Genomic DNA, 16,044 nt, shown 5'->3' on the forward strand with positions numbered 1-16,044 from the left:
ATATATAGGGTGGTATCATTGACTGCCGTACCTCTAAGTCATGTATCTAGGACTTCGAGGAAATGTGGCCTATATACATGCGAGCTTCCCGGCGAGGTCCCAGGACCTCAAGAACTGAGGAAAACCAAGGGAAGGAACATTGATTGCCATGATGCAAAGGAAAAATTGCTTGGGCGGAACTGCGCAAGGCACCCTGGCGAGCTCCTTAGTACGACCTCCTAAATGTCACCTTCCGTGCAGGAGGTGCGCCATTGTGCGTTCCATGAGCTAACGTCCGAGTACTTGCCACCAGCGTTACACTTCTTTTTATAATTTCCGTTGTCTTTGCACCGCTCCTCGCAGACCTTATTGATGCCGTATTCCTAGTACATTGTTAGGTTTGGTCGCTTGTATGTGCTATTTGGTTTCGCTCGGGCTGTTATTAACTTACAACAACGCAGCAGTGGGAGCCATCGGCGAAGAGGCATTGGCAGTATCCGTCAGCGGCGACAGAAGTGACGGCGGCGAAGATAACCGCGAAGATGGAAAGTCGGACCATTTTGTCGTGGTTCGAGGTTGATGAGTAGTTGGGTGGGATTAGGAGGTTTGTAGAACTGTGGGTACTGAGCTAATTTGTCTGCAAAGGTAATGAAGATGCTGTGTCGGTATGCTACGTTTAAAGAGGATTGCTGTAGCTTTATATGGACGGCAAGCTCATGTTCGTCTATCACAAATGAAACCTTGTAGTCAGCTGAGTAGAAAACAAGTCGTAGCGCCGATTACATTAGCGATGGGGCGCAGATACCCACACGGGCTTGAACCGCTGTAACGATTATACGAAACACATTCCCACGCGTGTCTTCATACCATACCCTTCAACCTAAGCCCGAGCAGTTGACCGAATAGAGAAGAAATTGCCAAACAGGGTCTACTGTGCTTACAAGCAAAAGTATTGTGGGTGGAGCACTTAGTTAGTGAGCTCGTGATATTTGAATTAACGGCCGAAAAGGAAGCGAGGTCTCTCCTATTCGTTATAACCCCTACGTTGGCCTGTGTTGGCTTGTTTTCTATCCCTTGTAATCGACACGCTATAGTTCTCTACACACAATACTTTTGCCGGTAGCCATAGTATGTCACGATTGCGAACTATGAGATACCCTTAGAACGCATAGACACACGTCCACGGGTGAATACTCGGTGGTCTAAAGAGACGGTACGGGGCTGGGCTAACTTGGCTGCACTATCTAGAGCGATCTAAGCACTACTCGGTCGAACATCTTTGCCAGCTCCTTTATCTGTAGAAATACGTACGAGCTTAAGCAAGTTTCGGTTAGACTTTCTCTCACCTCATTATCTTAAATATCAGAGCACTACCCCCTCTTCATCATGATATTCATCTCTCTGTACAGCACCAAAACTCTCAACCTGAATCCATTCTACTCTACAATCTTCTACTACCTACTTGAGACTTCCCACAACCGCTAAAATGGTCCGCATCCTCTCTCTCGCTACTCTGCTGATGGCCAGCGCCATCACTGCCCAGGCTGCCCAGTGGTGCCAGTGCCTCTTCCAAGATGACTCGCACTGCTGCGTTTACAATGTGAGCAACCCCTCAGGAACGAAATAGCGTGAAATGTTGAATGCTAATTTGGGATATTCTCGTCCGCTAGGATCCCAAGATTGGCAACCTCGACTGCCAGCGCTGGTGCACTAACGCCCACCGCGCCGATGGTGCGACTAACCCGAACAACCCTCTTGAGGCCGGCACCGCCTGCAACGCTGGTGGAAAGTACAAAACTGTCAGTGGCATCAACGCTCAGTTCCGCACCCCTTGCTACAAGCAGTAGATCGTCGTCAGCTCGAGTCGGCAGCGGCTTTCGATGGATGGACGGCTAATAGGGGATTATGGTGGAGACGTGGTGAGAGCTATTTGTTGTATTGTGTAAAGGAAGACGTGCGATAGCGCGGACCTGGTCCGGCGCTGCGTGGTAACAGTATACAAAAAGGTGACAGTCTCAATATGAAAACTGCCCCACCATCCGTCGTGTTCGCCAGAGTTGCTGCCTAGGTGTTGTTGAACGTGCATATTGTGGTTGGATACCAAAGAAGCAGGGTCCACCCCCGCAGGGACTAAGCGCCGACTAGCGTACCCGAGCCCTACTCTGACAGCCAAGCCATTCCACTTCGTGCACGATCTCTCGCCTATTTTCTTAGAGAAGCTTCACCGAGGTGCCACGTTCTAAGTACAGTATCGTCGACTAGCGTGCCCGAGCCCTACTCTGACAGTCGAGTCATTCCACTTCGTGCACGATCTCTCGCCTATTTTCTTAGAGAAGCTTCACCGAGGTGCCACGTTCTAGGTACAGTATCGTCGACCTCTCTGCTGACAAGGACAGGGCCACAGCTCTACTCTGCACGGCATGATAGGCGGCCGCGTGCCGATTTCGAAGCTGCACAGAATAGCTAGGCCACAAGCCCTGCATCTTTATGCAAGGCACATACGAGCACCATCTGATGTTAACGTAGTATCGCTTTGTATGGCTCACTAGCTTGTGAGGCATTTTGAAATGGGTTCGCGTCGCATGCACGTTTAACATCTGCGGCAGTCGCTCGAGCTCAGAACGCGCATCTGGCATACCTAGCGAAAGTGGATTATGACAAGGCCAAACAAGATAGGAATCTTCCCACCGCAGATCTAGTAAGCCTGGAGCGTAAGCGAGATGAAGCTGAAGACGGACCGAACCGTTATTACCAGGCGGACAATTCGCCATTGTAGCAGCGTACGCGTATCCACGAGATGCTGTGTTTGCCTAAACCATGCTCTCGGGTCGGCTGCAGTCTACACCCCTTCATTCATTTCCCTTCAACCACACAATTGTCCCTTCTGGAGGATCTCGACTATCCTCCAATCTCTTCTGTTGGGATTTCGGGGACTTGCATTCTTCTTCTTGGTTTGATTTCATTCTTTTTTCGCGGGTTTCGGTGCTGCTTTACGCCCTCGGTTACCACGAGAGCTACCACTCCTAGACTTCGAGGTTACGTGGCATGCTTCTATCCCGCACTTTAATTACAGATTTCACGGTTAGCGAAAGAGATCTGGTCTCTAACACTTCATGATGGTATAGCGAACTGGCTTAGATAGGTAGAACGGCTAGGCGGTTCAATAGGAGCAAATACACTAGATATAGACTATGACTACGTAACCTTTCAGTGTGACCTGCATCCTCGACTAACTATAAGTCACACTGTACTACCCTAATCCCAAGGCGAAATTACTCTAACAACAGATAGGTGTCGATAGAGATTATTAAAAGCATAAGACTGTCTTAGCTAACTGTTATCCGATAAGAATTCGTCGCAACTAATCTTGTTTACTACGCTACAACTAGTGCGCCTATCCTTTGGTTATAATGCCTCTACTACTAGTACTAATTACTTGTCCTGTAATCTACCTAGTCTTAGGCATACATAGTGTACGGGTGTAGGAGGATATGAAGACGTAATCCCTACGAGCTGAGTAGTCATTAGTATGGCAGGTGGTACCGAGAAGTTGGCAAGATGTGTGATCTTATTTTGGTTTTAGGTACAGGAGAGGAGTGTTGAACTCGAAACAAATACAAAGCGATGCATGCAAAAGGAGTGAGTGAGTGATCAATCGTAAGAAGTAGTGTTCGCAGGACAAGTGATAGTGGTGGATAGTTAGTGGTAAGGATTCGTCATGATTGACGGTACTTCTCATGTTGAGGAGAAGCTGTCCCTCTTGTAGTCCTGATGATTGAGCATCGGATAGGAACGCACCAGGAAACTCTGTGCACCGGCAAAATACTAGTGACTACTCAGCTCGTAGGGATTACGTCTTCATATCCTCCTGCCCCCGTACAGTAGTAGGGGCTGTAGACGGAGCCGCGATTTCTAAAACAGGTAACTAAGGACGATCGTTAGTTGATTAACCCTAACCTAGAACCGCGAGTTCTAACGGATGGCGAGGGTGAACTAATTTTCATTGTCCTGTGGTCATATGTGGAAGAACAGGATTTGTGTCGTAATACATACTACGTGCTATGCTCCTTGTAACTAGACTGGACCGCAGGCCGTCACGGCTCATAGCTGCAACTCCAAGTCGATAGTCCCAGCCTCCGTTACCATCGATTCTCCACCCCGCCACATACGCCATGACCGGCACAATATTGATGCCAACTTGGCTTTTCGCCCAAAGATTCTCATCCAAGCTGTACAGCCTAGCAGACTCCTGTGTGGCAGATTAGTAGGATTAATCCGGTGAAGGTTTGCTAGCCTAGGCTCACTGTTGTAGCCGGATTGTGATCCACACTCGCTTTAGCTGACCTGGACTCCGGACCTTCTGTAGCTGTTTAATGGCTTACTGTGCATGGTCAAGTTCTGAGGAAAACATAAGAGCTAGCAATGCCGACGTCCTCGTTATATTCGACTGTTGCGGTGCAGGAGGCTTCGGAGGGAGTGAGGTACGCAACGGCGGACAAGCACCCTTCCAATGCCTAGCGGGATGTGCAAAGGGAAGCGTTACTCTCAAGCCAGGCGAACGTTCTTTCACCAATTCTTCAATATGGGCGTTGAAGGAGCTGCGCCAACACTCTCCGTTCACGTCTCGCGCTCTGTTGAACAAGATCAAGAGCTCAACCAAATTGCCGTCAGACCAACGTCCACTCCTACTAAGACGCGACGACAGTGATGTCGGATTGATATGGATCGCCCCATAGAAGCTGGGACAAGACGACCCAGTCCCTCCCAAAAGTGTTTATCGCGATCCATCTCACGGGTACCTCGACCTACGATTCAACTTCTACCGACGCGTCGAGAAGCGAGATGTTATCGATGTTGCCAAGTCCTTGAGCAAGCTTATTGAAGAGGGCCACAATTTCGAAGCCAAACACATCATGCTTCTTGACAAATCCTCCCTGGTAGAGAATTGCGCGATGATGTTCAAAACCGTAGTCTCGCTCAAACGCAAACGATCAGTCTCCAAATTCGGTAGGTCTTCCAGCACTTTCTCTGAAACTTCTATGCTAACACTAAGCTTAGCAGAAGCAACAAGCGCTCCAAGGCAGAAGCGAAGTCAATCGGCGGACATTCATGCCGAGATTGCAGGCCCTCGGAATGCGTTGTATCATCCCCGAATAGCTCTACATTGCTCATTGCAGGGTGCAAAGTCTCGTATAGGGTGGTTTGCGGATCGTGTGAGTTGTTCCATTGTGCTGTTCCATGAGTCAGCTCTGATCAACATATAGATTCGTCCCGTAACCGAGGAGGACATCGATCTGTCAGATATCGGTTGAGACGCGGAAGATACGGCGAGGTTGGGCATCAATTGTGGCAATTCGAGAAAGGTGAACACTGGTGTGCTATCTTGCTATTATGTAACTCATCATGTGTTTCCTTTTCGATCCTCTCTATCAGACGAATACAGGATGTTGAATGACCGTTAATGGGTCATTTGTGGTTATGGTGGTGGGGGCTGCGGCGACGAAGTCGCTTTTCCTGGAACCGGTAACCGCGGGCGAACACCAGTTAATCGACCTCAATATGGGACAGCTAGTTTTGACAGGTGGTGAGTGAGAACTAATTTTCTGTGTTCTATTGTCGTGTGTGAAGAAACTGCAAGATTGAAATCTAATATCCCAAATCGTCGGTGGTGTAGGTTAGGGGAGCAATGATCGGAAATCACGTGCCTCAGCGACGGTCTTCTGTCCTACAGTACCACTGGTGCCTTCCCCCTATGACAGAGAGGCCGGGCATCTCATTCGATAGCTGATTTCCGAGGGAGGCGAGCACATGTTCCAAGACACGACCGTTGGACGTGCCTTACGTCGGTCATTGTGAGGAACAATGGCTCGCAACGGCGATGCAAGCTATTAGTGTAGGGGCATGATCAGAGCTGACCCTTTCCCCAGACCCGAGCATCTTGTGCGGTGACCTGGTACCCGGGTCCCTTGCTCTTGGCGTGGCGATATGGGTCGAGCGGGTATGAAGAAGGATTTGCGCTACGAGTTGATTCCGCCACGGGTATACGGCATCTATCCGGGCCAGTAAACGCAGAAAAGCCCTATCGTGGCCAGGGCAGCCATGCTCATGTTGGATAGCTGCATAAACCTTGTGTTGGCTCGGTACCGACCGCTTGGACAAAATTGAGTACCACCGACCATTGGTCATTGGTAGGTCAACGATGAGACCCCTTAGCGGTCTCTGTGGCGAGTGGGTGTTTGAGGCAAGTAGCGAGAGTAGAGCAGGCGTATCGCTTACGATATGAAATTTGAAAAGAATGATGCGTCTGCGCAGAGGATCAGCCCAAGGGTCCGCGGGATCAGGTCCAAGCGGAATAGCTAAAGCGGGCGGTATCTTCTATGGTGTAGTGGGTGTAACAATGGAAAGTTCTGTGCTCGAGTTGTGAAACCTCGCCCATAATCAATAGCCCGAGATCTACTTGCGAACAAGGGCCGTTGTAAGGTTGCACAAGTTGGTCTTCATTGCGACCAGTGACCGGCAGAACTTTACCTTGAGCTTATTCGCAACCCACGTAAATGCAAGAATAACCGGCGGCGTTTGTGAGAAGTCATGGCGGTCTCTGTATAATTGGGTCCACTATTGCTGAGCGGCTGACTGCATGCCTTTGATGATGTATCACGAAGATGCGGAAGCGCGTTTCAGATGGCAAAGGCAAGGACCCGACACAATGGCAAACATCCTCGTGGGAAGACATCATCCTAGTCGTGACAAGGTGTTCAGGCCATGGTACGTTTTTTAACTCTTGTAGTGGTTAGAGCGACAATTTCAGAACGCTCATGCGCGATTGCAGTTACCCAATGGCGTAAAGAAGGGCGTCGTAGGTTGGGCGCACCAGATAGATTGGTCTCCAAGCCATAGTGAAGGCGAACGCGTCGCGTTGCAGTGTACACAAAAACCCATTTCGGGAAATCACGACCGTGGACAGGAAGACACGGAAGAAACAAATTTGGGAATTTAGCGTTGACGGCAGCACACCCAGTCTGGGGTTATTTGCGGCCGTCTTACATTTTCCTCTAGTATGCTGGCCAACAGCACCAAGTGAGGCCGGCACCTCTGCATCGCTGAGCTGACGTTGTAAGCAGCAGATGTGGTGGAAACGGAGAGAGGGGCGCTAGAAGCCGCGGCGTTGGTGGGATTGATGGGGAGAAAGACTGCCAGTAGGTGAGGATATCGTAAGACGGCTGTTGCGGCGCAAGACCAGACAAGTCTCGGTAGTTTGGAGGCAACGGCAGCACGAAGCAGGGTCCTGGTAACCCTCCAAGGCGTGCCGGGAGGAATGCGGTCCCCTGCAGAGAACACCTGGCTTTTGCATTTCGCTCCTGGAAAGACACGGATGAACAAGGTGAACAAAGGGTGACGTCAGAGACGGCATAAATGCTTGATGAGTAGTATTATGGCGGAAGCGCTGATGCTAATGATCTCCTTCTGGCGGCTTACACAGCCACCAGAGTTCCACTAGGCACTCGTTCAGGGCAAGCGCGCTGCATCAGCTTTCTAAGAATATAACGAGGCCAGACTGACCATGTTCTGCTGAGATGGCATTGCTTGAACGTGCAAGGAAGATTGTGGGAGGTGGTGATTGTGTTTGTTCATCGCGTGGGTGTTGAGGGACGCGTTGGTAACGATGATACCACAGCACCAGTGCGCGCAACAACTGCAAAACTAGTGATAGCGTTGGGATGAGATATCATGATGATCGGGGAGGCCGTGGCATCAGAGAGCTGAGGTCAGAACATCGGGGTAGGTATGGTCAAGTCAGCCTCATCTCGCGGAAGGAGCGACGGGCGGGTGTCGTTGCTTCTTTCCCGATGCGGCGGGATGCAAACAAAGCCAGGCAGCTGTGACGCGCCGACCGAGGCAGGAGCGAAGGTGAATGGAGAAGATCAGTCAGATAATGCTGCTATGATATTGTCGACGACGACATTGAGCGCATCAATGCGCAAGTGGGCAAGCAACAGTCGCATCGCAGTGGGAGGCATGCGCCGCGTTGCGGTGCCTGGCGGCGGCGGTTTGGAGTGGCTTTCCGGCGATGCACAGGATGGACAGGGATGTTGACGATTTAAACTCTGCAAGCCACACCAGGAATAGATGCGTCTTCGCTTGACCGCTGCAGCGGAGCCCGTTGCTCACCACACTCCAACAAATGCCCTCCCTTCCTGCGACTATGCCTTCACCACAACGCTCAGACGGGGCCAGGCTGACCATTGCCATGCATTGGTCGCCATGGGCAGCCATCTGCCGTTATTGCGACCAGTCATCGTCCACTGAGCCCTACAGCCCATCTTCCGGGCTGTAGAGGCTCATGGCTCGCCCTGACAGCTGTCCGCATCAAGGGCCGTAGACCTGCTTCTGATGCTCACTGGAGTCATGGGCCGCATGTATATCATCATAATGTCACCGCCGCGCTGGGCACCCGCGAATGTTGCTGCTACGCCCGGCTCATGCGTCAACCTCGCCATTTCCAGCACCCCGATCTTCCCTCCATATCCTCTCCCCAACGGCTCACCCTCGCATCTCTGTTTGAAGTTCTGAACCATCACAATTTCCTTCGTATCCGACAATTCACGGATAGTGTTTCGAGGCTTTGGCCCTGGTTCTCCGCGTCCGCACTTCCTACTATTGCAGAGGTCTTAGAGCCCCACTCCACATCTCAGGTACTGGCCAAGACCATCCATCTCTCTGGCATTCGAACCTCTTCCATTTTGGGATTGCATTCTGGTGCTGTGTCGATCGATCCACTGCGCGCGACCATCACAGTCTAGAGATCGTCACCACTCACAGTGGAGCTCAGCTTACTGCAACGTTGCAGTGCTGCGCCATCCGAGGCCACTCGCAAGAGCCTCAGTACACAGGCACCAGCCTCCTGCTCCCCACTACCCTTTTTATCCCTTTATGCGAACATAGTCACTACCAGGCTTTGCGCGACGTGGTGCTCAACGATCATAGTGCCAGCCTTGGAGGGCATGCCTCACCATCGACAGGCCCACTAGTCTACCAATTTGACGGGATCGGTAATCACCAAGAGTCATCCCAGCCCCCGAGAGCTCGCTGTAACCGCTCGCTTTTCCTTGCGGCTGGGTCTATGCTCCGCCATCGACGCTGGACCAATCCCGTCCCATTTCCACAGTCTTGGGTTTGTCCGTCGCTCGATCTGTACAGCAGCTCTAGCTGGTATTAGCTGTTGCCTACCTCCGCAGTCATAGCTCCGTCGTCCCGCAGCTCTATATACCGTCCGCACGGCAAGGCTACCTAGCCTCATGCATATTGGCCAGTCCTTGGTACATGTCTCTACTCCTTTGTCCTCACAGTAAGTCAACCCATCAGTCACATCAAAATGCAGGTCGAATTATGCGACTTCCCGTACCAAGTCACTTACACTCATCTCAGCACCTGACATATGCTCTGAATCAGTTTCGAATTGCTAGAGCGACACGTTCCGTTTCCTGTTTCGTCCGTAGCGAGCTGTTATTGTCTGAGTCGCAGTGGGCGACGAGCCGGACCACCGCGTTTGACACAGACCCAAAATCGCCGTAATTCCCGTATGAATCAAACTCCTGAATATCCCGATCGTTTGTCTCTGAGAAGGCTACTTTTGTTGGCTTCGTTGGCCGCAAGGCCTTTCAAGACTGTCTCCAAATCCACCTCACATCACATCCACGACACTTTGTTGAGCCTACTTGCCGCAACGTTTGCCTGCAACAAGGACCTATTGTCTCTCTACCACTGGGAAGGACGCGGACCGTTGCCCCACGAGTTCGGCAACATCTCGTCATCGCCTCACCGTCAACAAGACGGGAAAGCAGCATCGCCAACATTATTTGGACGAATTCATCTCTATCAGTCTGACCTACTCTATTTTGTCGGGAAATCAGGTGCGTCAATTATCCTTTACGTGATGGTTCCTCGAGACATGTCAGGACACCCAGTCATGGACGCCTCCGTTGCTGCCTGCGCTTAACCTTCACGCAAGGCTGCCTGCTAATTTCTACATAGTACCAGCCTGACATTTTATTACGTGTCGTTCTCGATTTCCGACAGAAGACTATCTCCACTGTTGCGCAGTTTGGGCCTTGGCGGTGGGCCCCAGGCTGTTCAAGCTGCGAGAGCCGCAACGATATTGTCCATGTCGGGATACAGAAAGAACCATGAATATGTGTACGGTAAGTGGTTCGCGGCTCATCTGACGAGTATGGAAGCGCACCTGCCAAAATTGGGTCGGCTGCACCCGGCACTGGCCCACGTGAGATCGATTAGCATGTTTGACTGACCACCTACATTCCAGATGCCGAAGCCACCAGATCAAATCAGGTTGCAGGCTATCCAGGGATAGCGCAGCCCGCATTCGCCTCCCAGTATGCGGATGCGTCCGCGCTACTAGGCCATGAGCCCACGAGTGCAGAGATGCCCTACATCCCTAGCTCGGCATATGAATCACGCGGTACAGAAGGCATTCAACCCAATCCATCATTTATCGATGCAGGCGCTCGTCATCCCGCCTCACTTGAAGTTACTGAAACGGAAATCACCGAACCGATTACACCTGCGCAAGGCACCGCTGGATCTCTGGTAACGCTACAACTTCGGACGAATTACGATCTTGATGCGAATCAACGTACTTTCATACTCATGTTTGGCCACAAGAAGTGCGTCGCTGCACTTCAAAAGGTCGATTACGAAGACGACGACTCGTGGTACAACTACTTGCTGAACGTCGAAGTGCCTCCTTTCCCACTGACCAACACATTCGATCCAACCATGATGTTGAAATTGCAGATGGAAGATAAGATGGGCAATCTACGATCGCAAACTGACGCAGGCAAATTCACCTACACCGACATGTCGCCAAACCTCGCATATCAATCCTCGCCTGATTTTTCCAGGAAACGAAAATACTCCCCAGAGTTAAGCGATGGTCAAGAATTCTCCGATGGCAACGCTGCGAAGCGAGCGTTTGCGAAGCCACGCGCGATGTCTGGACCTTATTCCGCCGCACAAATACCATCGCTACCGATCCAGTCTACGCTGGCCAATACATATGCGCAGAGTAGCAGGTACAGTGCAGTGAAGCGAACAAACTACGACTCGCAACTGTCGCAGAGGGACCTTTATGCAGTACCATCAGGTATGAGCATGAGCCATAACGACTACAAGTTTCCCCAGATGCCGCCGATGCTGCATTCATATACTCCCTACAATTCTCTCGCCAGTGCTACTCGAAACAACGCGGCTTCCGTCTTGCCCTCGCCGCCTGCACTTCCTACGCCGGTCCTCGTTCGGGCCACACATCTTGCGCAAGCAAACGGCAGTATTTCTTCGCCCCAGCCTTTCAATCCGTATTCGATGTACCAGAGCAAGGCGATACTAAAGATAGACGGCGATCTTGACAAGATGGGAGATGATTGGACGCAGGAAGAGTTAGAGGCCAAAAGGCGGCTTGTCGGGTTTGAACGGTCGCAGCTTGGCAGTACCATCACGACTTCTTTCGCGCCCGTCACAGTTGAGGGTCGAGACGCGCGTCGTATCGTCATCAGCTGTATCTGGTGGGAAGAGAAGGACGAGTGCTTCATCACAAGTGTAGATACGATATTTCTACTAGAGCAACTTGTGAACGTTCGCTTTACCGTCGAGGAGAAGAACCGCATTCGTCGCAACCTCGAAGGTTTTCGCCCTCTCACGGTCTCGAAGGCGAGGCCCGATAGCGAAGGGTTCTTCAAGGTTATTATGGGCTTCCCCAACCCTAAACCTCGCAATATCGAGAAGGACGTCAAAGTGTTTCCTTGGAAAATACTCGCGCATGCGCTGAAGAAGATTATCAGCAAATATGTACGTTCTCTTGCGACGGTGTGCACTGCAAGAAGCTAACAAGACCAGTCTGCCAGCTATGCCTCAACGGCTGGCGTTGGGCATCTCCCGATTGTTACAACCTCCACATACGCTCCAAGCGCCACCTCACAGGCAACACTGAACGTTCATCGAAACACGTCACCGCAATCAGTACCTGCATCCACTGCTTCAACGGTCTACACACGTAACTTGACCTCCTCTAGTCTATCGCCCCACCAGAAGGTGGCGGCAGGCCTTGAAGCATCAGCAGGACAGAGCATACCGGTTGCTCAGAGGACACCTTCAGGGCAGGGTATGACTCCTCCGTGGGGCACTTCCACTCACCAGATGTCACAATACCCCTCGACACTGTCTCATGGGGGGCGAGGGTCCTGGGACTATGGGTATCTAAGTACGTCGGCTGGGACGGACGTGCCGCCAATCCCGCATTCGCTGCAAATGCCACGACAGAACGCGACGCCCGATCTCAACCAAATGCCGGCATCCCATACCTACCGTCAGTATGGTGAAGATACAACGAGGGTGTAGGAGGCTAAGGATTCGGAGAAATTGTTCACAGGGTCACTGATACGACTACGCGTTGTGGGCCTTGATCAGCGTCGGGTGATCAGCCAATGTCCGCATGATCCATGACAGCCTAACCCGATGGGGTGTTGCACCAATCTTCCTCCACACCACTTCTCGCTGGATCCGCCTCACGCATCTCGCACACTTACTCAAGTTCGCAGCTCTGTCTCGATTTTTCTTAACAACATATGGTATCTGATTTGGCGTTTACGACGGCGGTTTCGATATTCGGACGAGGACGCATAATACCCCGGGGAGGCGGCGTTCATCATACTTTCAGCTTTATCGTCGACTAAATCTCATTGGGCAACAAGCATATACAGGATAATGGCAAGCAGTCGGGCGGTGCCTCTTACGCACACAATCGGATCGCGAACCCTGGTCAAACTCAGGATGGTCAGCTCTGCATCATACTGGCGTCTGTTATGTTTCTCTCTATCCAATAATTTTCCCAATACCCGCCTTTTAATCGTCCGCTATCTTACGAAGCTCGAAGATCATCGCTCTTTCGAGGCATCGACACATCACTGCAGCTTCGTATGTTTACTCAACGAGCAATAGGCACTCGTAATTTCTACATGCTCAAGGCTTGGTGTCAGCCTGGTTGTTTTCTTGTCTGCTTCGAACTTTGGAGATTCCCCATTTTCTATACTGCATCAACCATACCATATGTATCGCAATGTATCTGTAACACACTAGACCTCGCCTCCACACGTTCAATCCTTCTAAACATCTCTTTGCAGCCTGGTTCGCTCCCAAGATGTCAAGTTATGCGAGCTCCGCCACAATAGAGGGCGCAGCCACGTTTGGCCCCGACCCTTACAACTGCCTAATCCTTGCCAAGGAGCTACAACTTCCGCGATCCCCAATGCGATCTAGGCATCAGCTGAGCTTATCTACTAGGTATCATGATCTCAGCACATCACGCACATTGTTCGGGACGAGGCGGGACGAGCGGTGGGCATACAAGGGCCCTGACAGATGACCAGCAGCGGTTCCGACACTTAGGACCCGCGTCACACCAGATGTTCAGGCGACCAGTTCTGGCCACGAAGTCCCATGCTTCCACAACGACTACCCTACACCGACTACAGACAACCTGAATGGTTCTTCGGAAACTTGCCAGTCACCACTAAGAAGATTTTGCGACTGCGCCGCATGTGCGCCTTGCCAACGTTTCATGTGTCCGCACCGCGAGAACTGACATATCGCATATATATCCCGTACGCAACAGGAATAGCCTAGACTTAGTAAGACTCAGTCCTCAGGATGAAAAAGATCCAGATAAAGGCGACCATGCTACGCGAAGCTGGGCGTGAACCAAGCCCTACTGCATCGGTCTTGCCTGAATAATACCCATTCATCTGATAACCTGGAGCTGATATGGAATCCATGTGCATCTTATCAGCAGGGCACCAAACTCAGAATGTCATCCACATTCACCAAGATAGTTCAGCCGTTCGACGCATCTGATCAATTCAACATGACGTAGACGAATGCTTGGACCACGGGCGTAACCAGGGGTCAAAACCGGCTGGCTGGGGTCCGGGTGCTGATCTCACGTTAGACCAAGTGGAATAACGCAATGCTCACTGCAGACTCACAAGCGAGCGTGTGCAATCTTTCTTAGACTGGATGACATTCAAATGGATTGTGAGCTTTCGTCTTATAGTAGATGCTTTGGTAGGGTAGTTCCACGATTCCGCTTCACGTTAAACACTAGATTCGCAGAGCTGGAGCGTCCTAACCTGAGAGTGTATGTTCCTAATGGTTTTGATTATAACGTTTGACTATACTATGTATCACTAACATAGATACTAAGCGAGTCGCGCATCCAAGCGAGTCGCGCACCCTACCAACTTTCTCAACCTATTTCACTTTAACCTGCAATAGCTCTACATTGCAACACTATACTGCCTTTAACTGAGGGCGATATTCAACTTGCTATTTTATCTCTTAATTCTAGCTAATTGCAGAGCAATCAACGTGCTGCTACAATCTTTAGCGTTCCTAAGAGCACACTGCGCGACCGACGCGCTGGAAAGCCTGCCTGACGCGATTGTGAGCCTAACTTAAAGAAGCTTACCAAGCTAGAAGAGGAGGTGATTATCAGCTATATACTTGACCTAGATCAACGTGGATTTGCGCCTACGTACGCAGCTATACGTGATATAGCTGATAAGCTACTCTTAGCGCGTAGTGGCTCTCCTGTAGGCAGAGACTGGCCGAGTAACTTTGTTAAGCGTACGGGCAGCCTTAAGACGCGTTTCAATCGAGCGTACAACAGGCAGAGAGCTCTATGCGAGGATCTAGTCTTGATTAGGAGCTGGTTTAAGCTTATAGAGGAGATAAAGGCTAAGTACGGCATCTGCGATGAGGACGTCTATAACTTTGATGAGGCTGGCTTTATGATGGGCAAGATCACGACTTAGCTTGTCGTGACAGGATTAGAGAGGAGAGGCAGGCTAAAGAGTATCTAGCTAGGCAATCGCGAGCGGGTGACGTTGATCGCTGCGATCAACGCTGCTGGCTGGTCAGTCCCGCCGTTCCTTATCTTCGCTGGCTAGTATTACCTATCTGCCTGGTATGAGGAGGATATCCTACGCGACTGGGCGATCGTAGTGAGCGACAATGGTTGGACAAATAACGAGCTAGGAGTAGAGTGGCTGAAGCACTTCAACGCTCACACGAAGACTCGCGTTGTTGGTGCACGTCGCCTGCTCGTCCTTGACGGCCACGGGAGCTACCATTCTCTTGAGTTTCAAGAGCTCTGCAAGGAGAACAACATCTATACGCTCTGTATGCCACCTCACTCATCTCACTTGCTGCAGCCTCTTGATGTTGGCTGCTTCTCGCCGTTGAAGCGCGCGTACAGCCGTGAGGTGGAGAGCCTGATCCGCCACCACATCAACCACATCACCAAGCTCGAGTTCCTGCCAGCCTTCAAGGCAGCGTTCAGTCAATCGTTCACCTCAGCCAATATCTGCTCAGCCTTTCGGGGCGCAGGCCTTGTGCCTCTCCAACCAGACGCTGTGCTCTCAAAACTTGACGTGCAGCTACGTACACCTACTCCTCCTCCTCCGCCAGAGGCCCTCTGGGAGGTTCGTACGCCGAGTAACGCACGCGAGCTTGAAGCTCAATCAACGTTAATACGTGAGCGCGTTCGAAAGCATAAGAGCTCATCGCCAGCTTCGATTATTGAGGCGATTAACCAGCTTAAGAAGGGCGCTGAGGTGATGATGCTCTCAGCTGAGCTGATGCGCGATCGGATTGCTAGCCTTAAGAAGGCTAATGAGGCAGCGTCAGCGCGCAAAAAGCGTAAGAAAAAGCGTATACAGAAGCGAGGAGTACTAACAAAGGGAGCTGGAGAGGATCTACTCGCTCAACATGAGGCTGACCAGCAGATTGCTCGTGAGCAGCGTCAAGGAGGAGAGCGATCAGGCGTGAGGCGCCAGGCTCTGGCGCGCTGCACGAGGTGCAGAGAGACTGGGCATAACTCACGTACGTGTAAAAAAGATACTCTAGATACTGCTTAATCTACTCTATAAAGTTCTATATATTATATTGTTACGTTGTTAAGATATACGACTGTAGAGGTGCGCAAAGTTGGTGGGG

At 51.1% G+C, this 16,044-nt stretch overlaps 3 protein-coding genes across 3 annotated transcripts; 2 read left to right on the forward strand and 1 right to left on the reverse strand.

Moving 5' to 3' along the window:
* Nucleotides 1–218: 218 nt before the first annotated feature.
* Nucleotides 219–538, reverse strand: ALTATR162_LOCUS3465 (uncharacterized protein; the record flags this gene model as incomplete). Its single annotated transcript, XM_043311073.1, has 2 exons — nucleotides 219–362; nucleotides 431–538. The coding sequence occupies 2 exons, from the start codon at nucleotides 536–538 to the stop codon at nucleotides 219–221; spliced, it is 252 nt and encodes an 83-aa protein (XP_043167008.1).
* Nucleotides 539–1,465: 927 nt separating this feature from the next.
* Nucleotides 1,466–1,826, forward strand: ALTATR162_LOCUS3466 (uncharacterized protein; the record flags this gene model as incomplete). The annotated part of the gene is made up of 2 exons (XM_043311074.1): nucleotides 1,466–1,579; nucleotides 1,650–1,826. 2 exons carry the CDS (start codon nucleotides 1,466–1,468, stop codon nucleotides 1,824–1,826), a joined length of 291 nt encoding a protein of 96 aa, XP_043167009.1.
* An 8,593-nt stretch (nucleotides 1,827–10,419) lies between these two features.
* On the forward strand, nucleotides 10,420–12,390 carry ALTATR162_LOCUS3467 (uncharacterized protein; the record flags this gene model as incomplete). The annotated part of the gene is made up of 2 exons (XM_043311075.1): nucleotides 10,420–11,841; nucleotides 11,890–12,390. 2 exons carry the CDS (start codon nucleotides 10,420–10,422, stop codon nucleotides 12,388–12,390), a joined length of 1,923 nt encoding a protein of 640 aa, XP_043167010.1.
* Nucleotides 12,391–16,044: the final 3,654 nt, after the last annotated feature.

The sequence above is a fragment of the Alternaria atra genome (genome assembly GCF_907166805.1).
Source record: "Alternaria atra isolate CS162 genome assembly, contig: 22, whole genome shotgun sequence".
Lineage (NCBI taxonomy): Eukaryota > Fungi > Ascomycota > Dothideomycetes > Pleosporales > Pleosporaceae > Alternaria > Alternaria atra.